At 40.8% G+C, this 25,204-nt stretch overlaps 2 protein-coding genes across 12 annotated transcripts in view; both read left to right on the forward strand.

The window, feature by feature from the left end:
* The first annotated feature begins 375 nt into the window (after positions 1-375).
* TBCE (tubulin folding cofactor E) overlaps positions 376-25,204 on the forward strand; it is a 56,950-nt gene continuing 32,121 nt past the window's right edge. Inside the window, exons 1-2 of one of the 6 annotated variants that reach the window (XM_072856379.1) lie at positions 376-512; positions 15,139-15,209. In XM_072856379.1, the coding sequence (XP_072712480.1) occupies positions 15,187-15,209 (23 nt within the window). In that variant the 5' untranslated portion in view covers positions 376-512; positions 15,139-15,186. Of the gene's footprint in view, positions 513-5,212; positions 5,281-8,682; positions 8,803-8,823; positions 8,929-15,138; positions 15,210-25,204 lie in introns of those variants that run through there. The other 5 variants (XM_072856378.1, XM_072856381.1, XM_072856380.1 and 2 more) reach the window with 5 other exon arrangements.
* GGPS1 (geranylgeranyl diphosphate synthase 1) lies at positions 494-22,034 on the forward strand. Of its 6 annotated transcripts, none has more exons than XM_072856396.1 (4): positions 5,237-5,280; positions 15,139-15,209; positions 18,758-18,841; positions 19,085-22,034. In XM_072856396.1, the coding sequence occupies exons 3-4, from the start codon at positions 18,779-18,781 to the stop codon at positions 19,844-19,846; spliced, it is 825 nt and encodes a 274-aa protein (XP_072712497.1). In that variant the 5' UTR covers positions 5,237-5,280; positions 15,139-15,209; positions 18,758-18,778; the 3' UTR covers positions 19,847-22,034. The 6 variants fall into 6 exon arrangements, with proteins under 6 accessions (XP_072712499.1, XP_072712500.1, XP_072712496.1 ...); XM_072856394.1 differs by lacking the exons at positions 5,237-5,280; positions 18,758-18,841 and adding exons at positions 8,974-9,933; positions 12,951-13,051; XM_072856398.1 differs by lacking the exons at positions 5,237-5,280; positions 18,758-18,841 and adding an exon at positions 494-512.

Raw genomic sequence — 25,204 nt, forward strand, 5'->3', positions numbered from 1 at the left:
ACAGACCAGGGCACGCCCCTCTCCCCGCCTTCTCCATTGGGCACCGGCCTGCAGAGCCCGCCCTTCCCGCAACCCCATTGGCCGCCGCATCGGAAATACTGACATCATTTTTCTCCACTTCTATGGAAACTGAGACTCGGCGCCGAGGGTGCTCATGGGTGACGCTGTTCTCGCTCGCCGCCCGTACCGGCTGGAGAAGCGGCTCGGCGCGGCAGGCGGACTACATCTCCCAGGGCGCACAGCGCGCGGCCGCCGCGAGGGGCCCGGGCCCTCACCGAATGCTAATGAGCCGAGGGGGCACGGCTGGCGCCTGCGCGGTGGGGCGCTGGTGGCGCATTTTCCCCCAAGAGGGGAAGGTGGCGCCCGGCGGAGCGGAAGGGGGCGGCGCTTCTCCTGCCGAGCGCCGCCGCCGCCAGCGCTGCTGCCGCTGCCACTCCTGGAGCGGAGGCTGCTCGGGGGAGCGGGGCGCGGCTCCGGCTGGCGGTGGCGGCGGCGGAGGAGGAGGCGGCGAGGTGAGCGGCGGCTGCCCGGGCTGAGGCCGGGTGCGCGGGGCTGCCCCGCGCCGCGTTAGCCGGCCGTTGCTGGTGGGAGGCGCTGTCCCGCCCGGCGCGGGGTCCGGGCAGGGGAGGGGGGCGCGCTCCTCAGAGGAGCCGGTCCTTCCCTCTGCGCGGGGTCGGGCGGCGAGGGCGAGCTCGGCTGCGGGGGGAGCGAGTCCCGCGGCCGCCCCGCCCAGGAGGGGCTGGCGGGCTGCCCGGAAGGGGGCCGGGAAGGGGCTGAGGGAAGGGGGGCCGGAGCCGGCGGCTGCCGTTAGTGCTGGGCGGCGCCGGCGGGCAGCGGCGCTGTCTCTGGGGCGGGCTGACAGAGCGCTCCGGAGCTGGGGCTGCGCCGGGCTGGCGGCGCCGCGGCGGGCGGCGCTTCCCTCGCCGGCGGCTGAGCCCGGCTGCCGACAGCGCAGATCAGAAAATGGGGGTGGACGGCGGGTAGGGGGAGCGAGGAGTCCTCGGCTCTCCGTCTCGCTCTATCTAAAATGGCGCTGGTGAGGCCGGGCTGCTTGCCTTTGAGTTGTGGAAGCAGATAGAGAGGCTCCGTCGCGTTTACATCCGTGATGTTGAGCTCTGAAGAATGAACCCTATTTCCTCTGGTTTGACACTGATGTTTTGGGCGGGGGTTAGGCGTCTGTAAGCAGGGTGTCAACTTCACGTTCTTTGTGAAATATGAATTTTAATCTGAGAAGCGGTTCAGAAGTAGTCATGGTTTCTGCTGACTCGTTTTCTGTCCTCGGGTCGGCCTGCAGCTTGAAAACACTTCCTGTCTGTGTGCTGTCACAGCGTAGTGCGAGGACTTCCACAGCCCAGGTATTGTCTGGCTTCTGTAGCGTTCATACTCAATTATATCTGGAAATCCTATTAAAATCGAAGCACAATTTCAGCAACAGTATGTTCTTGCTATTCCAGTGTTAGTATTGAAATTGCAGCTATGGAAAGCTGCTCGTTTGCTTAACTGCATCTTTGGGGCAAGTGTGTTACTATCCTTCCACCTGTGGGAAGTTGCCTACCCTGAAGTTGAATACGAGGTTTTGCTTGGTATCAGCCCAGGAGGGGTTGTAAAGAGGACTCTGCTAATTAGAATGAGAATGTGGACTAGGGTGACAAGTATCCTGTCCAAATTACATTTGGATTAAGAGACTTGATAGCCTCTTTGAAACAATACACATTCACAACAGTTTCTGTGTATTCCTTCTGAAGCAAACCTTCTCACTCCTACATTCCCCTGTTTGAGGCTTTTTTTTCCCCCCACTGGTTACAATGAAACCAGTGTCTCAGTGCACTAAGTTCTGTGATGGAACTGGTTTCAGAACTTTCTGGATCATTCTTTTGCACTATAGCTCTCTGTTCCTTTGGTGCTTCTCTTTTGCTGTGTAACTGTAATGTAATTGGAGATGATGATGCTTTTTAAAATACCGTCTGTATATTTAACTTGAACTATTTCAGTGATCATATTCCCCTAAATGGCAGGAGGGGGAGAACATTCTGTAGAATGGGATGGAAGGGATAGGGCGAGAAGCTGTTTTACGAAGTCCCAAAGTGAAGATTTTTCTTGACATGTAACCTAGAATTCATATTATTTGCATCCTCTCTATAAAGCTCTTAGACACAGATCACAGCTTCAAGTGTAGTTTTAGAGTAGTTCCAACTTAGGGAAGCCAATGTCACCATCTTATTCTAGTGTCTTGTGTGTTTTCAAAGAGATCACTAGAGATAAGGTTTGTTGCAGTCTAAAAGACAGTTCTGTAGGCCCTCTGTTGTGATTGCATGGCCTGTGCCCATAACAGCTGTTCTGTATGCTTATGTGGGGATACTGAGAAATAACTGGAAAAATAACTTAGTCATGTATGAATTGAAATGCAGCAAGTCTGTGTACTGGCTTAAAAGGGAACTGGTTTAAAAAGCAAAATGGCCTTAACTGCTTTAATCTTTTGAGTAAGCATACATGTAATCAATACTTGCACTTCCTCTAACAAAAGGCTTTGCATTCCATTTCATTTATTTTTTTAACTGGTAGCAATTTTACTTTTTATGAGGAGGTGCTGCCTGAGATCTTGTCTCTAAATGTCTTCACTGAGAAGACTTTCTGCAACAGTGTAACTTCCGTAGTAAATTGGTCAGTCACCTAGGTAGGAAACCCTTAATATCAAGCATTTCCCAAGTGTGTCAAATGTGATAACTTTGTGCAAAGAACAGTAAAATTACAAGTCTCATATCATGGTATTCTTGCTTACAGGCCTTTAAGCAACTTCATTTACGTATTTCTTTATCAACTGTCCCTTTGTATAAGTTTGGGGGAGGTTCTGCTGGCTGTTCTTATTTCAGTGGGTGTATTAGATATCTAGCTGTCTGATGAATAATCAGACTGTTTCTGTCTTCATTAGCAGAGGTTACCTATCACTTCAGTTAAAGGTAGCATAGCAATCTAGAAAAATTTAACTATAGTAATTTAAGCTAAGTTGCCATCCACTCTTTGCCTGTTACAGCTTTTTGCCTCCCTTTTATTTAAAAAAAAAAATCTTGGCACTTGTGGGAGAAGTACCTGACTAGTTTTCTGCTGATAAGCAGCATTTCAGGTGGAATTCTATTAGTTTTGTGCCAAAAGATGCAAAGATTTAGTTTGATGCTGTGTAATACTGGCAAATTGCAAGTTAGTTGGGTATTCTTAATATTGTCTTAGTGTCCTACAGACAGGCAAGAAACCTCCTAATTCCCTGAGGGGAGAGGAAGAACTTTAAGATTTACTTTTGAGCAGAAACTTTTACAGAGAAGCAATCCCAATCCTAACATCTCTTCCCATCTCTGTTGGATAGCTAGGCAGTTTCAATTCTAGATCATCTGTGTGGCTTTTTGACAAATAATAGTCACAGGAGAGTTAAGTTGGTACTACCTCCTTCTATCCTTCTCTACCAGCTTTCTGCTTAAAACATCTACAGGTGGACTGTGATAATCTCTTTGATTTCACTTCCTCACTGAAGTCCTTTGAGACTTATCCTTGATATGTAAGGGTACAGCTGACTCTCAGTGGCAGTGCTGTCTTAAAAGCAGTTCCTATCCCTTCAGTTATACCAACAAGCTGAAAACAAAATAAAGGAGTTGAGGCTGTCAAATCTGATTTAGATTACTGTGTGGCCTGACTGCTAGTTGTGCTGGCACACCATGGGATAGGATGGAAAGGCTATACTGCTAAGAAACTATGCAAAGCTTTCCCAAAAGGTGCGGTCTTATGAGCATTTTGTTGGCAACTGTGTTTCCTTAAATTACCTTTCGTGCCCCTGAAGTGATAATACATTTGATTAACACATGCAGTGAAGCAAATAAAGGAATTGATCCAAACCTAAGCTTGAAGAATAGTTATTAATGCAGATCAGTTCCCAAGTTTAGACTGCTACAAATACACATGGGTGTGGAGGGTGGGAATGGGAGTAGACAGGAACTGATTGAGCTGTACTGAAAGGGAAAAGTCATGAATGTTGAGGAATACAATTTTGTCCAGGTAGCTTAGGAGGAAGCAGTGATCTTAATGCTGATCTCCTGAGTTTTTGATGGGAAAGTATTGCTGTATTATTTTGAGCAAGTGTGGAACATAGTTTATTCCACTCATGTTAACTACTCCCCTTAATGTACCTACATTAAAAATACATCAGTCCATGCTTATAAATATCACTTTAAAAATAGTTATTTTTATGGACAACTTATACGACTATTCAGTTGCTCCAGGGGCAAAAAGTACTTCCTTTCCAGGATGCTAGCTAAGTAGCTGAGAAATGATGCTGAAGTAGCATAAGACTATGCTACTGCTGCAGTTCTGTCTTAAAATGACATTAGAAGAATTGTTTTGAGCTGCTGCATCTGCAGTGCAGCAAGGAAGGCTAGAGGTGAAAGGACAGAAAATCTGTTATAGAAAACATTCTGAAAAAATGCAGATATAAATGACCAAAGGTATGTGAACTGAAACATAATCAATAGAAAATTGTTGAGCTATGTAGGGAATGGATCCTAAAAGATTTATCATAAGAGTCTATGATGTATGTAGTATATGGGAAATGTGTAAGCATGTCTGTATGCTTGAACAGAGGTAAGAAAATGATATATTCCTGTTCTGCCTTCTAAAGCAGAACTGAAGAATTCTATCAGAAGGCTGAGACTAGTGTTTGACTTGTTTAGGTTGCCTTGGTGTAAGGTATATTTTCTGCTCTTGGGCATCTCCACTTTTGTAATGCGAAAGGGTTTAGGGAGGTGTAATCAGATTAGTCATATGAGGTTTTGTATGTGATGAGTGTCTTTAAAGACTTACAGTGGAGCTTCATTGTTGTGAGTGCTAATGTTTTAAATACCTCTCTATCATCTAAGCCCTCTAATACATACAAAAGTCAGAGCAAACAAAGTCTAGGAGTTGGTTTAAACTATTCATGAATAATTAAAGAAAACTATTTAATACATATGCTTGTTTCTTTTCTAAATTACATCAAGAAAACTTTTTTTATGTAGTGAAGGTAGTATTAACTGAAGGTTTTGTGTTCAAAATTGGAGTATTTGCACTTAACCTTGAAGTCAGCTGACTTTTTATTAATTGTATGCATCTGTGTTTTACTTCCCTAATTTTTGATCTAAATAGTGTTAATAACAGTTTCTTTAACAGTGAACTACCTCTTATGAAATAAAGAAATGGATGGGATGGATGAAACATCTAAAAGAATCCTAGAGCCATACCAGTATTTACTTCAACTACCAGGCAAGTTTCTTTGTACTCTGTTGTTTTTAAATATCAACATTGTTTTTAGAGAAACTTTTGTCTCGGGAAGTATAAGTAAAGAAGTTTATCCATTCTTGATTTGTGCATTTAAGAGTAATTAAAAGTAACACTTTTCAATATTTTTTTTCCTCTTGTAGAACCAACCTTTTTGGCGAGATTAGTACAATAGCTCTTGAGTCTGTCTGCTGTGTAAGTAGTATTTCAGTTACTCTGCTCTCCATTCAGAGTAGCTGACTTGCTACTTTTTAAAACTGATAAGGGCAAGTACTGAAGACTTGATCCCATACTTAAAGAACAAAACATCATCAGCCCTGAGTTTATCTGCTTGCTGTACTGGACTCAACGGGTTGTGTGGTTTTTTTTTTTTAAATAGCCTGTTTCTTTTGTGTAATTTCTTCTCCCTGGTATGTGTAGAGCCAGGTGTTCTTACAGCCATTTTTGGCTGTCCCTGGCTTGCTTCACTTGCCAGAGGGTCAACCAGTCCTTGTGTGGTATCAGGTCACTAGCAACATTCAAATGAAGTTTTCAGTCTTGAACAGTACCTGTTTTAGCAGAATTCAGGGGGCAGTTTGATAGAGAACTACTGTATGGATGTGCCTCTGAGAAGCCTCTTTGCTGGCTGAACAGCGAGATTGTTTGCTGTGGCTTCTATTTGTACACCTAAAGTATAAAGAAAACCATAAAAGCTATCAAAGTGACTAACTTTGTAAAAATAGTGGCAGAACTACTTTGTCATTGGAACTATTGCATGATTGCCTTCTGTCCAGCTTATATTGTATACTGGTGGAGTTAAGGAAGATACAAAATATGGTAAATATTAAGGAAAATAATGCTGACGAAAATTATATCTGACTGGGATAGAAGACCTTCTGTCTAGACAAGTAATGTAATGAATCACAGGCACAGTACTAAGTGGCTTTTGCACATCAGAAACAAGACCTGTATATCAGCAGGATAGGTCCTGTGGGTCCTAATTCATTATATGTATGTATAATGAATTTCATTATTAATCTCTACAAATATCCAGAACTGTCTTATCTACTTTAGTGATTACATTTGAGTTGGCAGTTAGCATTACTAGAGTTGAAAAATAAGGAAAGAATTTGGCAGTAATGTGCCTTTTTAATGCCAGAAAGTTCATTTCCCATTTCCTCACAGTATATTCCATTTGGGTCTGTTGAGCTGGGTGGTGGGTTTTGCTAGAGAACTATCTTGAGAATGAGTCTGATATTTGAGAGAGCTTTCTAAGAGCTGCTCCTCAATAAATTTAATTTTCTCCAATACTGTCTCTAAGTGTGCCTTTTGTTTTGTTAGATTATCTCATATAACGAAGGTATATTGTAACACCTCTGCATCTTTAGGTGCTAATTATTTTTTTAAAGTATTGTAGGTACCAGCAAAAAAAGCTCAGCTTCCTAGTAGGAAACATACAACAGACAGAAAGTGCCAAAAAAAGCTTCCATAGGCCAAAATGCTTAACTAATAGCTCTTCAGTTAGCTTTTGTTTTAAATTATGCATTTAGGATATACACTTAACCTTCCCACCTTGACTCCTGTGGCTAATTTCCTGTACTTTGTTGTGAGTTCAACCCTGATTACTCTATACTGATGGTTTATATAAAGTTATGCTTCCTGACAGCGCAAGCATTTTATATCCCATCCTGCTAAAGTATCATAAATCTGGTTGTCCACTTTAACATGTTGATCTCTTGTTAATGTAGCTTACATTTTGGAGAAGATGAGAGAAGAGATACACTTCTCTCTCTGCAGAAGTGGTGGCATGATGCAAAAGGGAAGATTTCTCTTAAACTAGGCAGGTAAAAGTCGTGTACCTGTGGAAAGCTTGTACTGAGTAACAGGTGAAGCAGTGAGGGTTCACAATCATATAGCTGGATGTTTACTGTTTTTTGAAACACTATGGCTTTGCCCAAAGTCAGCTATGCCAAGTACAAATCAGTAGGAGCCAGTTACTTATGTGAACCTTGGAATCAGTATGAGCACCCATGCTTGGTGAGGGGGAAAAATTGGGCACATGCTAGCTGTTCATAATTAGGGTGGAGCCCAAATGAGATGCCTGAGCTGATCTAACAAGCTCTTGCTGAAAGAGGCAGTTTCATTCCATCCTCTTTATGCTTCTGGCAGTATTCTCCTGCTTCTTAACGTGTGCCAGTTCTTAGCTTGCTAACCAAATGATTAGGTAGTATCAATCACCTAACCTGTTAAAAACTTGCCTGGTTAATCTTCTCTTGTCTGTTAGTGAGCTGGCACAAAGGTGGGGACGAGGAGCTGTTTCTGTGTTGGATCAGCTTGACCTCTGAGGGGCTTTTGCAGAAAGCTTAGCCAAGTGTCAAATATGTAAACTCATAGTCCTACAATATTCCAGTTGCTTATCTTTTAAGACTAGTTAAAAAACAAACTCTCCAAACAGTTTAGTAACCTATGAGAACTTGAATGAATTTAGATAAATATCAAACTTTGTTTATGTAAAAAGGTATTGTGTAACAGTATTAAGGTTGTTTGGGGAAAAAAAGAAATAGGTGCCTGCTAATGTTGTCTGTAATGCAAGACACAATTTTTTATAACTGTTAAGGATTAATCCTTCAATACAAGAGGAAATTGTTTACTCTGCTTCCCATTAATGAAATAGGACTTTTAATGGTAACAGTTTGGGGGTGATACTTAAACAAAGCTTAAACAACAAATACTTAAACAAAGCTTAAACAGCACTAGGATAGAGAAACTACTAGGCTTATGGGTTTTTTACTATGTTGCTATTTTAACTGCTAGTATGGTATTTGCTAGTATTTACGCTTATTTCTTTACTAGCAGAATTTAGTGTTTGGGAGAACATACGTTCTGAAACAGTAACTTTTCTTGTAAAATCTTATTGTAGTAGAACATTGCCATACTAGTTTGTAGCACTGTTCTGCTTAATCTAGTATTCTATCCTTTAGTCTCATAAACAAAGTGTAATAAACAGGCTTTACTTTCACAAATTCCAATGTGGTTTGTCTCAAAAATGGCCTGATTCACACAGATGATTAATGTTTTATCTCCAAGTGGCTGAGTTAACAGCGGTAGCTGTTTTTGCAGCACTAAGGAGTATATGGAGTTTCAGTTGCAGTAAAACTGATACGGTCAACAGCTTGCTATTGAAAGGGGTAGATTCTGATCCCATTCATGGCTGTGCATCTTCCCTTTCATGTGCATTGCTCTGGTCTTGGCTGCAGTCTTTCCTGGGCTTGTTTAGCAAGCTAAACAATCAAGACTGGCTTTTGTTTTTCAGCTTTCTGCTGCGTTGTTGAACTTGACCAGCTTGGTGAAGGAGTTAAGTACCACAGGGCATGATCCCTACCACTGGCACAACTACACTGGGCACATCAGAGACCTCAACTTGTGCCAAGTTCCTGAGGGAGGCTGCAGCTCTCCAGGTTCTGAGCTGCAGGGATGCCTGGGGGCACCCACTGGGCCAGAAGAAAGTGATGTCCCTGCCCCTAAAAGGTGTGCAGTGGTGGAAAATGTGTGTCACTGAGCAAAGGAGCAGTGGAATGGGGTCAGCAGGCTCCACAGCATCAGAAATAACAAAAAGAACAAGACCCTGCAGGTTCAAGAGCCTGAAACCTCCAGGTATATTGAAGGAGGGGCAGGAACAGTCTGTGCATATCAGGCTGGGAAATAGATACTCCCACAATGGTGAAGGCTGGGAGCTGATGGCTTCTGGCACCAAGAGAAAGATTCCTGTTCCTCGAGCAGATGTGCAATTGCCAAATAGGTTCAGTGCACTGGAAGAAGACGACACATGGCTGGAAGCTCTGTATACAACAAAGCATCAGCAGCACCTGGTAGCAGCAGCAAGTGATAGTCGTGGGGAGACTGCCTCCTGCAGAGGACAGGCCTCCATCTGAGCTGCTGTCTTAGGGAGGTTTGCTGCTTCTAGGTAGCCCTGATAAGGGATGTTATGGAGGGACTGCCAAGGTGTGTTTCACCCTCAGACTATTTAACCCTGCAGCTCTTCCACTTCAGTACTAATGGGTATAGCAAGGGGATGCCTGGAGCTTATCAAGCATGACTATGTGGCTTTTGGAATGAGGGCCAAGGGCACAGGAAGCTGGGTGGCTTTTCTCCATGATCTTCAACCCCTTTCCCCTCACCATCAAGAGGAACAGACAGATCCTGCCTGTCCACAACTAGTTAGTTGCACAGCTGATACTGGTAGCAGAGACTTGGGTTTTATGACCATGGGGCTCCCTTTGTAGGTCAAGGACTATCAGGAGGAGATAGCATCCACCTACCCATGTCAGGGCAGAAGTGTCTCTGCCAACAGGCTGAGCAACCTGATGAGAAGGGACTTAAACTAGAAATTGCAATAGAGGGGAATGCCTACCCACAATCAAGTAAGGAAATGGGTGAACTTGCAAACAAAGGGTGTAGGCTGATGTGGACAGGAGACACCTTGTAATCAACAGAGCAGAGTTGAAGGCAGCCCATCCCGTGTGTATGCACTCAAACAAGGACATATGAACAGGACAAGATGATGGGGGAAGCTCTCACAGTTTTTCTGGGGAATCTGCAGGACTGGGTGCCTCTCTGAAGTGCCTCTACACAAATGCGTACAGCATGGGGAATAAACAGGTAGGTGTTGGAGGTCTGCATGCAGTTGCAGGGCTGCGGTTTTATTGGGGTATCTGATGTGGGATAGCTTATGCAGCTGGAGTACTGCAGTGGATGGATATGGACTGCCTAGGAAGGCAGTCTGGGATATCAAGGAGTGGGAGTTGCCTTTTATGTGAAAGAGCAGCTGAACTGCATGGACCTCTGCCTTCAGTCATCTGAAAAGCCTGTTGAGAGCTTATGAGTTAAGATTAGAGGGCAGATCAATAGAGGGGACACTATAGTGGGTCTTTGCTACAGACCACCTGAGCAGGAAGAAGTAGAGGAGGCCTTCAGACAACTGGAAGATGCCTCGTATTTACAGGACCTGGTCCTCATGAGAGACTTCAGCTATTTCAGTGTATGGTAGAAGAAGCAACACAGCAGGGCACAGGCAATCCAGGAGGTTTCTGGAATGCATTGATGACCACTTGCTAACACAGCTGATCAAGGAGCTGATGAAGGAAGCAATTATGCTGGACCTCACACTTAGAAACAAGGAAGAATTGGTTGGGACATGAAGACTGGGGGCAATGTTGGCTGCAGTGACCCTGGGATGGTGGCATTCAGGATCCTGAGAGGAGGGAACAAGGCAAAAATTGGGATCACAACCCTGGACTAGTTAACCTTATTTTGAACAGGGGAGTTAAACTAGACAGTTCTACAGTGACCTTAATCTGTCACAAGTGACTGCCCACGTTTAAAAGTGTATGGGCCTGCTCTCTTTGCTTGTCTTCCTGCAGTTCACTTATGCTGGCTGTAGTATTCTTGTAGCTGTGTGGGGAGGTCTGCTTGGGGAACTTACCTGTTTAGCCCTAATCCATCAGAGGCTAGAGCTAAACATGAAAGTGTACAATATAGCTGAGGTAATGTAGTAGCTTGCTTCCTCCAGAAGGGCAATGGCCCCTTCCCCTGGCTCTCAGCACCTGCTGCTTACCCTGTACCAACTCTGGCAGACCCACTTCATAAGCTGACTCAGTACATAAAGCTGGCAGAAAGCTAACCTAGCAAAAAGCAGACAGTTTTCTGCTGTGGTAATGAAGTGAATTAGTTTAGTGAGGCTCTAATGAGGGCTAGGTTAATAGTCCCTCTGCTCTTTCCCATGCTGTTCTAGCCCTTTTATGTACCCTCACTGTAGGTGGGGTGCTGCCCTAAGGGCATAGTTTGTGGTCACTTTAATGCAGCAAGAGTGAAGAAATACTGATCAGGAGCCTGTCCAGAGCTGGAGGTCTGTGGGTTTTGGGTTTGTACTTTGTCACGAGAATGATTGTGTATATAGAGAGTAAGTCTGGCTGATTCTTTTTTTTTTTTTAGAAAAGCATCTCATCTGTCTAAAGAGGTGGGAGGGATTGTCCTCAGTACAACATCTTTAATCTAACTTGATCTTTGTTTCAAGGATAAGGGTTTTACATTCTTATCTGTAGAAAGAATTTAATCAGAGTGAGTCTATTATGTTCTGAATATTTTTTTCTCACCTTTTCCACCCAGCATCACTAAGGAGAAAAGCTTTCCATAGTTGCTGTTTGATTTGGGTAATATTGAGATCTTAAGCAGATTAAACCATAGCATAACTTTGATAAAAGCTTGGTGCAATAATGTCTATTATAGCTCTCTACAGTAGGTAGAACTTCTAATTTTCAAGTTAGACCTTTATATTCTTCAGTTTTACAATAACCTGCTTAAAATAATTATGAGCAGTGACGTGACAGTGAAGAGACTGGGTTCTGCCAGTTCTGCAGTAGTTCTGCCACTGTTAAATTTTACTCCTTTAGATTTTGTCCTAGTGTCCCTGGATTGTTGTCTTGTCTAGTTTGGGGAGAGGTGTGGCAAGGAATGGAGGCTTCTGCATCTAGACTTTTGAGGGGTTTGTATTAGAGGGGTTTGGTCTTTTGCCATCATAGCATGGCTGTAGGCATAAAACACGCATACAGAAAATTGCTGTGATATCACATAGACTGGGTAGGATTGACTTCAGAACAAAATAAAATAGCATTTATGTAGCAATAATGTTCCTTTAAAGGGGCTCACACAAGCAAATCTACACCTATAAAAGGAAAGATTAATGTTTCGCTATACAGATAGTATTTTTTCCTTGAGTACTCAGTGTCTAGACAGCCTTGCTAGTCAAGGTAGACAAGTCTAAATTCAAATGCTGTCTGTACAAAGGAACTGAAGTGGCTAAATCCACTGTGCATGTTAATAATCCATTTAGAGTGTGTGCTAGTAGTTAGGTTCCTCAAGATGAAATAACACCTGTTGTTGAACATCCAGCATTCCATAAACATTTTCTAGGAAACACACTCAGAAAAACAGAATTAGCTGCCTAATGTAAAAAAGTAGGTGTTGTCTGTATCACTAACTTAGAAGTGAATAAACAGCTAGAGATAAGGTACACTTCCTTAATGTGATATTATCTCCAAGTAGTTTTCTTTATGGATGTACTGAAATATTTGTTAATACTTAACTAGCAAGCCATACAGTTTGGCAGATGTTTGTAACAGTTATTCTCAATATTTCTGAGCAATCTTTTCTCCTCATTTAACTCATGCAAGTACTTTAAAATAAAATATTGATCCTCTGACACAGGGCATTTTGACCCTCCCTTGTGCAGTACTGGTGGTCACAAGTGTGTAGTGAGACAGATCAGGGAACTGATCAGGCCAAAATCTGATGTAACCACATAGGGAAAGTGGGGGGAGGTCTGGGTGTCTGAAGTGTTAACATCTCCTGCAGATACTACTACGGATTTGTGTCAGAAGCAGGTCTAACTTGAATTAGTGGTGGTGCTTGGTTAATGTAACAGGTTTTTAAACTCTTGGGCACTACTCTAATTTTGTCTTTAAATTTGAGTTCTGGTTACCTGTGTTAAACAGTGAACTTCTAAGCCAGCAAGTTACTGATTTAAACAGGTTTTAAATAATTTAGAACCAGATATGTACTTTCCTGAAAGAAAGCAAGCCTGACATGGGGAGCTTAAAATATCTGTTCTGCTATTTCAGAGACAAAACAATCCCTCCCTCCTGCAGAAAGCTATTAGTGTTTAAAACTGAGCACAGAAAACAAAAATGGAGAACACAAGCCAATTACAGTGTATGTCCAGGTAAGAGTGCCCTTTCACACAGGACAGAGCCAGAGGACAAAGCTGTTGGGGGGGGGGGGAAAGAAGCATCTTTTCATCGGTCTCTTCTAATGCAAACCAAAAGATGGTGGTGTTGGGAAGCAGTGGAAATCTTTGAGAACTGAGACAAAAATTGAAGCTCGTTGAGCCAGGGAGGAAGCCCTTGCTACAGAGCCCAAACCACAAAGCTATTGCTTACCTAGTGGTGACTTAATTAGAACAGGAAAAATCGTCAGTCCAATTTCTCCAGGGTATGTCACTGCAAGTGAATCTACCCATTTTTATTATTTTGTTCTGTATGTGCTGGTCGCACAGCAATAGAGAAGCCTTAGGGAGAGATTCAAGTGTTGAAATTTCTTCAGTGTTATGGGCAAGATGGCATCATCAACATGAGGACTAATATTGCAGAATCGTTAAGTTATGTCTCTCAGTAGATCTTGAGATGAGTAATATGGAACCCACTGTCTAGGTTGCACTGCTTTGAAGTTTATTTAAAACTTTTTCCAAAGGCTTTGTTGATGTGAGCTACATATGCAGAGCTGTTTGTCTAAACCTGTCTTGCAGTTATTTAAGATCTTATACATAGCTGAGCTTCTCAAAGTTCAGAGCAGCGTTGTCTCAGTGTGGGTAGGGGGTTACTTTATTTCATATTGATCATTAGTAGACACTGAATAAATATTTGTACATGACTCCTAGCAATTTAAAGAAAGCTGGTACCAATACTTTATAGGCACATAGATTAACTTCTATTAAAATTAACTCCATGTAAAATGTATCTGGATTGAATGGTAATGTTAATTTTAACACTGAGCTTGGACTTTTGATCTTGTCTTTAATTTGTATGAAATGGGACGACTGCTTGGCTCCACCAAACTAGATTCAGCCAGAGCAGAACAAATCCTATTATTCATAGGTAGACTTCTGTTGTAGTTTAAAGCCAGTCAGCAGCTAAGCACCACACAGCTGCTCGCTTACCCTCCTGCCCCACCCCCAGTGGGATGAGGGAGAGAATTGGGGAAAAAAAAAGTAAAACCTGTTGGTTGAGATAAAGACAGTTTAATAGGACAGCAGAGGAAGAGAAAATAATAATAATGATAAAAGAATGTACAAAACAAGTGATGCAAAATGCAATTGCTCACCCCCAACTGAATGATGCCCAGCCTGTCCCTGAGCTGTGATGGCTGCTCCCTAGCCAACTCCCCCAGTTTATATACTGAGCATGATGTCGTATGGTATGGAATAGCCCTTTGGCCACCTGGGGTCAGCTGTCCCTGCTGTGCCCCCTCCCATCTTTTTTTGTGCCTGGCAGAGCATGGGAAGCTGAAAAGTCCTTGACTAGTATAAGCACTGCTTAGCAACAACTAAAACATCAGTGTGTTACCAACATTATTCTCAACTAAATCCAAAACTATACCAGCTACTAGGAAGAAAATTAACTCTATCCCAGCTGAAACCGGGACAACTTCTCTGGTATAAGATAAATGTCTGAATCCTTGGAAAGTTCTATTCTGTTCAGAATGTTCTGTTCAGATCTTTGTTTAGAGTTATTTAGTAAGTATGTTAAGTGTCACTTTCCTGTTTTACAAATTGTCAGTAGCAAGTGAGGATTACTACAGGAGAAAACTAAAAATGGAGAGAAATAGATATTCAACAAATATCCATATCTTCAACTGATAATGAATCATAATTGAAACTTCTTAGTCTGTTACATACACAAAATCAATGTGCCTGGCAAACTAGGGCTTTCAGAAGTAGTAAGCTGATCTGTACAGATTACCAATGTATTCAGGATCACTTATTAATTAAACTGCCAAAACTAAATACAGTAACTGGTAAATATGTGCCTTGCATATTACTGCGAAATGTTTAAAACTGAAGTTGCTGATAACTGTGATACTTATACAATGAGGAAAGAAGCTACACACTTACTATGAGACTTTCTGCTTTCAAGTGATCACACTGATCAGCTTACTGGTCTCAAATCAGCTGTAGTTAAGACAAACTGTTGTCCCTAATAATGAACTTTATGTGACTTTTTTTAATAAATGCCTGTAATATTTTTGTTGTAGGTAAGCAAGTGAGAACCAAACTGTCACAGGCCTTTAATCACTGGCTGAATGTTCCAGAAGATAAAATACAGGTACTGGCTAATTATTTTTAAAGGGCTGTTACCTTTCTTCCCAGACTACTGATAACAGATGACTCTCTTACATAGCATAAATGATGAGAAATCTTAAATGCACTAGCTTCTGAATATATTAAAGTAAACTTCCAGGAAAACAACTGTAGTGCAAAGCTTTGACTGTAATGTAACACTAAAGAAATTACTTCTGTGACTTGTCTTACATAGAATAGTTACTTCTTTCCAAGTGTGCTCAACCTTTTAAGTTGTAGATAAGCAGCTACCATTGTTACCCACTTAACATGATGCAGTTATTAACACTGACTTTTCAATGACTTATGAAAGAAGCTAGACAGTTACCTTGTAAACTACACAAATATAGTGGTTGAAAATGTTATGATTTTGATACAAGAATATCAAAGACAGCAGTTATATCAACTTTATAGACCACTCCTTTTTCTGGACCTAAAACTATGGTTGTCTTACCATACAATCTCGAGTTCTTACTCCCTAATGAGAAGCATTAGACTAGGAATTCTCCTTTCCTTTTTCTTTTCTGTTGGACAAATCTATGCAAGATGTATGGCTGTGTACTTAAATACTGTGGCTTGTCAAATGAAAAATTATCCTCTTGGTTAGACTGCAGTTTTGCCAGATGCATATCAAGGGTGCAAAAGTTTCTCTGTATCCAAGACAATGTAAGGAATTAAAATAACCAATTATGTGTTTTGACTCTTACCTAGCTGGTCCCAAAAAATTTCTTTAATTGTAGGCAGCAGTACCTTTAGAGTTTGTGAAGGAGCCCTCTTAAGGGTGGCTTAAGAGTGACATTTCATAGTCCTCAAGTAGCAAAATGGTGTAAGTAACTTAAACAATGAAGGAAGAGGCTGTATTCATCTAGTAACTCCTTTCCATTTTCCAACCCGTCTATATAACTTTTTAGCCAGATTTATTCTGGCTTCCAGCTAGACATTTCTTATCCTTTGTGCTCAGCTACACATCCAAATAAAATGTATTATATAGTGACCTGTGTATTGTATGCATGGGTTTAGTCTGATATTATAGATCAGAATTCACACTGGAAGAAGCCTCTAGAAGTTATCTAGGACAACACCCTGCTTAAAGCAGGGCTTGCTCTGTAGCTACCTCGGGCTTCTGGGGGCCTTGCTGAGTTTTGAAAATCTGAGGATGTCGATTCTGCAGCCTCTCTGGGCCTGTCTTCCTCTGCTGAACCCCTTCCATGATAACAAACTCTTCCATTCTGTCCAATTGGGATTTCTTATGCTGCAGTCTGACTGTTGCCTCTTGCCCTTTTGCTGAGCACCTGTGAGAGTACAGGTCCATCTTCCCTCATGTACTATAAGCTAAAGCTGCAGTGCCTCTGTGTGAACAGAAGTTACCAGTTCTACCTGTCACTTTTAAACTGATAGTCATGTAACTGTTACTGAAAACTTAGACCACTTGTTCTGGTTATCTTTATGAAGAAAACTGATGCTTTAATGTTTCCTTTACCCTGTAAGCTGTTTGCAATGGAACTTCAATATTTTTATTCCTCAGGTCATTTGAGGACAAAAACAAGACCCTGTCATCTTTTATTCTGAATCCTGCCACAATTACTGCTTTTGTGCATACTTGTACTAATTCTAATAACTTAAAGTTGTTGAGGTCTGCAGGACCACTTCTAGTCATCTTTTTGATGTCTCTTGTAATCTTTAGATGTCCCCAGTTGTCTAGCAGCCTGATTTCCTTCCAGCTATTTGTATTTCTTTTATTAAAAGCTGAATTCTGGCACTCCATATAGGACTTTTTTTTTTACCTTGGATCACTTGTCTTCATGTAGTTTATGTAGATGAATACAGTTGAGGATACTGTTCCTTGGTAGTTGATTTTACTATTGGCTGCCACTATTTCAATTTTTTCCCAGCCAAGTGGTCTCATTTTTTTCCCCACTTACTGCATCTCTAGTACTCATCTGACACTGCACTGAGACACTTCAGCTTGTTGAATTAGAAAACACTGGGTTTGTCAGGTGAACTTTCTTCTAAGAAGGCACTGAAATGGGCTGGTACAGGGCCAAGCGAATTTTAAAGCTATTGCAGATAAGGAGGTAGAAATCTGTGTGTTGGAGTGATAGTGCAGCAGCCACCGATTTGATAGGCTTAGGTTGTAAGAAAGCATAACACTCTCTACTGGTTCTTCAGCTTTCATTATGAAGAGCAGTCTTTTCATTTCCTCAGGCTACTTCCTGATGTCTTCTAAAATAAGCTTTTTCCACTGGCTGAACTCTTTTGCTCCTTACTTTCAACTTTGAAGCATTTTTGACACTATCTTTTCTTAAGTTCACAAGATAACTTAATTCAAACACACAGATTCATGAAGCACTATTTCAATTAAACCTTAAATGTGTAGAAGCTGCGAAAGTTCATGAAATGGACAGTGATATTAAATAGGTTAGCAAGAGGAATGCTAGAATAGGCTTATCCAAGGAATTCACAGAATACAGGGAAACTTTCCTGAAAGTACTGAGAATGAGAATGTCATAATAGACTAAAAGAATATTCAGACAAATAAGTATGCAAAGTTGCTTTCAGTAAGTACTGTCTTCTGATTTAGAGTCAATGGGCAACAGCATATCTTTACAGGTCAAAGTAGGGCTTGCTTCTAACTGGTAGATGAGTCACTAGTGCTTCTTAAGTAGGTTGTTCTTGCAGTAATATCTTGGATTGCTGGGTTTTGGGTTTTAATCTTTGGGACAGTGGTCACTGAACACTAGGTGACTCGCTGTTCAAGAAAATGCTTGCAGCAAAGTCCCTCTTTTTCTTACAGCACCCACCAAACAGGACCACACTAGGTATTTGCCACTATTTAATGGTGGCCTTAGTATTTTTTAGAAGCAGTTGCTTTGATGAATGTTGACTGCGTGCAGTGTTTGTAGGTAACAAGTGTAATTGGTTCATTAGCTTTAAAATAATCTATTAATCAGATGTGTTTTTCAGTAAGTTTGTACAGTATGCAGTTTTACATGCTTAAATTTAATTTCCATTTAAGCATGTGCTGAATATACCTGTTCCTTGCATAGCAGCTGTGCAATAAAAACAGTATATACTGTTAAAACTCTTCATTTCTTGTTGAATTGTCCTGCTTTGGAATTGTTAAGGTTCACTTTTAGTCAAATATAGTCAGCTACAAGCTTGATGCTCTGAACAGTTTGTGTACCTCAGGTGGTATATGATATTGGTCTATGTAGTAACAAGTAGTAAGTGTGTAGGAAGCTTCCCAGAAGAAGTTGTAGCTGTTGCCTTTCTGCCAAGAATTTTCCAAATGATGTTTCAGAGAGAATAGTCTGTGTTTTAAGAGCTCAGTACTGAAGATAACTACACAAACTGTGGGGAAAGAAAGATGAACTCTCTACACTTATCAATACAAAGTTTACAAGACTAATGTGTTAATGGGTGATACCTGACACTCTCAAGAACTGACTTTGGGAGAATCTCAGGTTAGTGAATCTAAACTTGTCACAATGTTGTGTTGCTTTTCTTTTCCTCTATTTGTGTTTCTAATAACAGTTACTGCATGACTCCTAGACAATGGCATATTTTAGAACTGTAGCAACAATGAAGAGGAGCATGCAAGTGGAAACACTTCAGGGAGTAAGTTCACTTTGAATCTGAAAACATTACACAAAAGACAGACCACATGATCCAGGACTTACAGCAAACTGGCTGATGAAGGGAATCATAAATCTGTGTGAATAGTAAAAGCAAGTGGTCTAAAGGGAACCTCAGTGATCGAGAAGATCATTCTTTAAAACCCTACCCATTTTAAATAAGGTCTTGCAAAACTGGAGGTTAAATTACAGTGGGAGACTTAATGATTTTCTCTTCTTGTAATAGGTTATCATTGAAGTGACAGAGATGTTGCACAATGCAAGCCTGCTTGTGGATGATATTGAAGATAATTCAAAGCTACGACGGGGCTTTCCAGTGGCACATAGTATTTATGGAATTCCATCTGTAATCAACTGTGCTAATTATGTGTATTTCCTTGGCTTAGAGAAGGTTTTAACCCTTGATCATCCAGATGCTGTTAAAGTTTTTACCCGTCAACTTCTGGAACTCCATAAAGGTCAAGGCTTGGATATTTACTGGAGGGATACTTACACCTGTCCTACGGAAGCTGAATATAAAGCTATGGTACTGCAGAAGACAGGTGGTCTCTTTGGATTAGCTGTAGGCCTCATGCAGCTGTTCTCAAATTATAAAAAAGACTTAAAGCCACTTCTTAACACACTTGGCCTCTTCTTCCAAATAAGAGATGACTATGCCAACTTGCACTCCAAAGAATATAGTGAAAACAAGAGTTTTTGTGAAGATTTAACTGAGGGCAAGTTCTCATTCCCAACCATTCATGCAATTTGGTCAAGACCTGAAAGTACTCAGGTGCAAAACATTTTACGTCAAAGGACAGAGAACATAGATATAAAAAAATACTGCGTACATTACCTTGAAAATGTGGGTTCCTTTGAGTACACTCGGAATACATTGAAAGAGCTTGAATCTGAAGCCTATAAACAAATTGAATCACTTGGGGGAAACCCTGAGCTTGTAGCACTAGTTGAACAGCTGAGCAAAATGTTCAAAGAAACTGAAAATTAAAAATTTAACTCCTGGGGGTGGGTTAAAACTCTTTTTGAAATGGGAAAATAATCTGAGAGGTGTGATAATCAGTCTCGCTTAAAACTCTTTTCTCTTGTAGCCACATTACAGAAATTACTGTTAAAAACAATTTCTCACTGAGTATTGAAATGTATACCCTATTATCTATACAGCCTTAACTGTAACTGCTTACAGATGGCTTTGTTAAAGCAGATGTACTAGAACTGAAACAGGTTTTGACTCTAAATGTGATCATCTTTACACAATCAGCATTATTTCAGGCCTCAAACTCTCATATCTTTCACCAGGCTACTGTAGGTTTCTGGCTGAAATGACCAGAAACCTACAGAACCTGCGGTTCTGACCTGAGTGTATTGTGCATTTTCAAACAATGCTCTAGTAAACCAAAATGTATGGTGTTAAATAACAAAAGATGATACTTGCAACCACAATGCACATAAAACTGTTGTGTGATATTTCTAAGTTAGACTTGTGAAGGTCAGATGGATCAGCTTACTAAGTTCTGAAGTAAATTTCCTCTCCAGCTTCTGGGGGTATTTTCAGGGGAATGCGAGTTATGAACAGTAGTATTTTGTATGCAAATAAGACTAATGTTTAGTCTGAAATTGTAGCTGTATAAAGATTTCTAAGTACCTTAGAGAAAAGATTCCATCGCATCAGCAAAGCATAAACTCTGCTGATTCCAGCTCTGCAGTGAATAACTTTGATTGCCTGGTTTTAGATTTTTAAACTGTCACATACTTTGTAGCCAGGGATGTAAAGCTATGCATTAGGGCTCATACATGTAACTGTAAATAGCAACATAGTAAGCTGCTACTAGAAATGGAATGGGATTCACACCAGGTAACTTCAGGACACTGTAATTGGTGCAGGTCTCTTTAATCTCTGCATATAATTGAGGGGGGCTTCTCCAGGAGTTGATTCATAATTCATACTGCATTCCTGTTCTGAATTGCTATCTGGAGGCATGTTATAGGTCTCTCCAAAGAGACAAGTTCTGTAATTTTTTGCTAATGCAAAGTACAGCAGCTTGTTCTACAAGCTATAATACCACTTCAGTTTTGTTCATTGCTTAAATAGTGCTTTAAAATTATGTACACAGACATACTGAAATAGAACTGGAACTGAGAGCTGGATTGAGGGGGAAGGGCTGATAAGTGACAAAACCCTCTGCTCATATATATATTTAGCAACATACATATAAAGAGGTGAACAAAACATAAGCAGACACGTTTATTTCTTCTTGACTGGGCTGGCTTTAATCAGGTTCAGTTCTCTGAGTCTTCACAGCCACATAAAGCTTTGCTTTGGTGTAGGGAGGTAATGGTTTGGACCAAAGGTAGGACTGGCGCTATCTGCAGTCGCATTACCTCAAGCATACTCTCAAAAGAAATGGCCAGAGGTACTTGGCTTCTGACAGCTGAAGGATAGTTTTATGCAGGTGTTCATTTACTGTGCCTGGAAAGCAGGGAGAGTCATGGTCTCAATCCACTGAGAAAACTAACTGAAGAAGGTTGCTGTAATGTCTTCCCTAGGCAGCCTTAAGATTATTCTGAAAGTGATCAAGCATGAAAAAATTCAGGATGACTGCTTTTAGTCAGAGACATTATGTAGTTATGGATGATAGCCTATCCCTTTTATCTGCATGCTGAGGAGGAATCTTTGTCTCTGCTCTGTGATTAGGCACAGAATAATAGCCTTTTCACTGAATGGACCTTGTCACCAGGACTGAATAGCTTAAAGTTGGTGAAAGGTGTCTTGTCTTTAATGTTAATAACAGTGAATTGTAATTCCTTTTTTATGACTTGCAGTGCTTAATAGTAAGTAAGCATGTAAATTTTTAATGTTTTATGAGAGAATACTATCTGCAGCAAAGTACAACATTTATTTTGTGCCACATCTTGGGAGTTTCTAAGCACTGTTGCAGCTGATGTTGAATGGGTGAGAGGACTGGAAAGAGTATTGTTGCCAGGAGGATTTCCTAGTCTTACTGTAAAAGATATCCTTGTGCCTATTGGGATATTGGTACTAACATATACGATGCAAAGTGCACTTAGTACTATTTCATGTCTGCTCAGTTGCTGGATGTAAACAGTTTTGTGTAATCAAACTTTCCTAATGAGGTAGCTTTTCTTATTTTTGTATAAAAATTCTCTACCATCTAAGACTTCTGCTGTGTTGTCACTTCTTTGGTTCATTCTGGCAACTCACCCCAGTATTTATTCTAAGACCATATCTTGTAGAACATGCCTCCGTTAGCTTAGGAGAAAGTACATTGGAAGCTTTCCAGCTGCAGGCCCTTTAAACCACAAATGGGTAAGAAGGGAAAAGTATCCTGGGAAAAGAAAGCTGGACCAACAAGAAACCATACAGCTCTGTCTTACTCTTCTGCCTTCAAGGCTTTTGATACCAGTATTCAAAGCGTACACTGACGATGTACCTTAAAACGCCTAGAAGCAGAATATTGTTGCTCTTCACTTTGGTTAGGATGAACTGAGGTCTCTGAAGGTTTTTCTTGATGTATTCAGGAGTTGGAAGAGGCTGGGATCTTCATCTGTTAAGCAGGTAGACCATCTTAAAGTATTAAGCGTCAGCAGTGATGATGCTCCATAGTCAAGGTAGATTTTATATTTGGTGCCATAAGGTGAAACTGTGCATCCTCATCAGTGTTCTCCAGCATTGGCTCTGGTACAAGCTCCTGATGTTAAGCAATGTTAGGAAAATCACTTCCTTAAAGCAACATGAGAGTTCTTGTGGCTGCAGAATTAGTTTAGTTGTATAAGTGCTGCTCTGTTGCTATGCTTCCCACAACACAGGGAGTAGTGTGTTTTTTCCTAATCTTCACAAGAGATGCATTGCTATGGAATGGAAATCTGAGTTGCAAGTAGAAATGCCCATGGGGAGATAAAGGGGATGCTGGTTTCAATGTCAGTCCCTTTGAGCCAGAACTGTGCCCGTTATTATCTTCCTAGCATTGCCAACAAGTCCTACTTTGATCAGGTTACCAGTGCATTTCTTGGGGGTTTAGCTCTTACAGTGCATATAAAAAGAAAAGCAAATACTCATCAATCTTGAGCAATTTGCCCAACCTCAATCTGTTTTCTGATTGTGTGCTTGCTTGGATGTAAATGAATGCTGTCACCTGTCTTTGAGTGGCCAGCCATTGGATGGGACATCTGTCTGCTTCTTCAAAGGCTGATGTTATCCCCATCAATTATTGTGAAAATTGCATCATTTCAGGACCTTCCTGAGGAGATAGCTTGTCTTCCACCTCTCCCTTTGAGCTCAGGCTGTTCAGGTACCCACTAAGAGCAACTTTGCATTTATCAGTGTGTTGTTGATACAAACAGCCTAAAAATGTTTGTGGCAGTAGGAAAGTAGCTGTTGCTACTTTTTTATGTCTTCAACTTTATGGCTGATTTTGCTAATTATGAAATATTTAAATGCCTCCATGTGCTATGGAAACTTCATATATTAGTGGCTTTTTCAGTTATTTTTAAAATGCTAACATGGTATAAAAACATGGGATTTGTGTATTTTTTTCAGTTTTTATGTAAAACTGGTTTGAACTCTAATGTGTCTTTAGCACTGAATTGGGCCGGGCTTTTATTCATGTGCAAGAACTATATAGGTGTGTCCTGCTCCTCTTTGTTCTGTCTTAATCTTATCATTTTACATTTCAGGTTTGATATTTACTATGTTCTTTGTATTATTTGCTCAATACTTTGACTGTAGTTCTTCTCTTTTCTCAGCTATATTTCTATTCTGCTACTAACACCATAGCACACACAATTACCATCAAACTCATTTTTGATCCTGGACAAACAAAATAGTCTGGGTCTGCTTTTGAAACATTAAATCTTGGCTCATCGTATGCCTTCACAAAAGTAATCCAAGATTTTCTGCAGTCTTGAAATGCCAGAGACTTTTTTCCCAAGAAGGTAGAGCCTGTAACATTTTATATTGCCATAAATTATTTTTGTCCCATATAGCTTGAGCTCCTTTCCCTGTGCTACCCATTTACTTTCAACACCTATTTTGCTTTGGTGGTAATGCTTGTTAGGCCTTTCTGTGAAACAACTTGACTCACTAGCCCTGGGGCAGAGGAGTTAATTATTGTCTTGGTTAATGAATTATCCCACTCAGCAAGAGCCTGATGAATGTCAGTGCTGGCAGGTGGACAGAGGCGAGAGCAGAGCCAGGGAAAGGATTTGAGAGAATAAGAAAACCTGTTTTAGGCTCCTTGAGGCTGCCTCATGCAATTTCACCTCGTTTTACAGCACCTCCTTCACTTTGTTAGGAAAGGCTAAAGAGCATGGTTACTTTCCCTGAGCTTCCCTTCTTGCTTTCCAAATAGAATGTAAGAGATATTAAAGTTAAAAACTATTTATTCGGATAGTTATTTATACAACTTGCATATATCATCTTAAGGTTTTGATTAAAGGTACAGATAAAACAAAGAATACCTTGTTTCCGTACTGTATCTTTCTTTAACAATTTGTCTGGTCTTGAAGCCAGGGAAGCATAATCTGCTACATGCCTACTTGGCTTGTTACCTCACATTAACGTCCTTCCTGAATAACTTTTATCATAGCTGAGCACCAGTGTTCACCTTTTCTGCAGCATTCCTTTTTAAATTACTTTAGAAGGCACCTTTGTGAGGTGTATCTCATGATACATCAATTCACTTTCATTCAAGCATATTATCTGCAAAATTTATGGTAAAGATGCAGGTTAAACCACATGAATCCTGATAGTGTTCCTTACCTGTGTGCCCTATGGAATAAATAAGTTCTCACTTAGCTCATTGTAAAAGGCATTTACCGAGCATCTTGGTTTACTACAGCATAGAGAACTGTGGGAGATACCCCAAGAAGGCCTAACATGATGCTTCCAGGGAGAGCACTGCACAACCTGACATGAATTTGTGTGGAAGACCTACTCTGATGTGAAGGAAAATCAAAGATAATTTTCTGGTTTTGAACTCCAAAACCATCCATGAAAATACTCTCTACTCTGTCAGTATATGAGTTATATGCTGTCAGTAAATGGTTGCATCTTTTCCCGATCACAGTAGATTATTTTCACTCTCTTCATAATGTTTCAGTTGTTATTTCTGGAGCATGTGGAATAAGTGACTTAATCACTCAGTAAAGTAATTATTGGAGTCTGTAAAAAGGAAAAATGGCAAATGCATGCATTTTTGGCTATGCTGTTTTGAAATACACAAAAACTGGCCTGTTCTCTTGCTGTAATCTAGTATATGTTATTCTGCAGTGAACTTCTGTTAGCTGAGGGAGGCATAACAACTTCTCACCAACTTTAGTTATTAAAATC

Source organism: Ciconia boyciana, chromosome 3, assembly GCF_034638445.1.
Source record: "Ciconia boyciana chromosome 3, ASM3463844v1, whole genome shotgun sequence".
Classification (NCBI taxonomy): Eukaryota; Metazoa; Chordata; class Aves; order Ciconiiformes; family Ciconiidae; genus Ciconia; species Ciconia boyciana.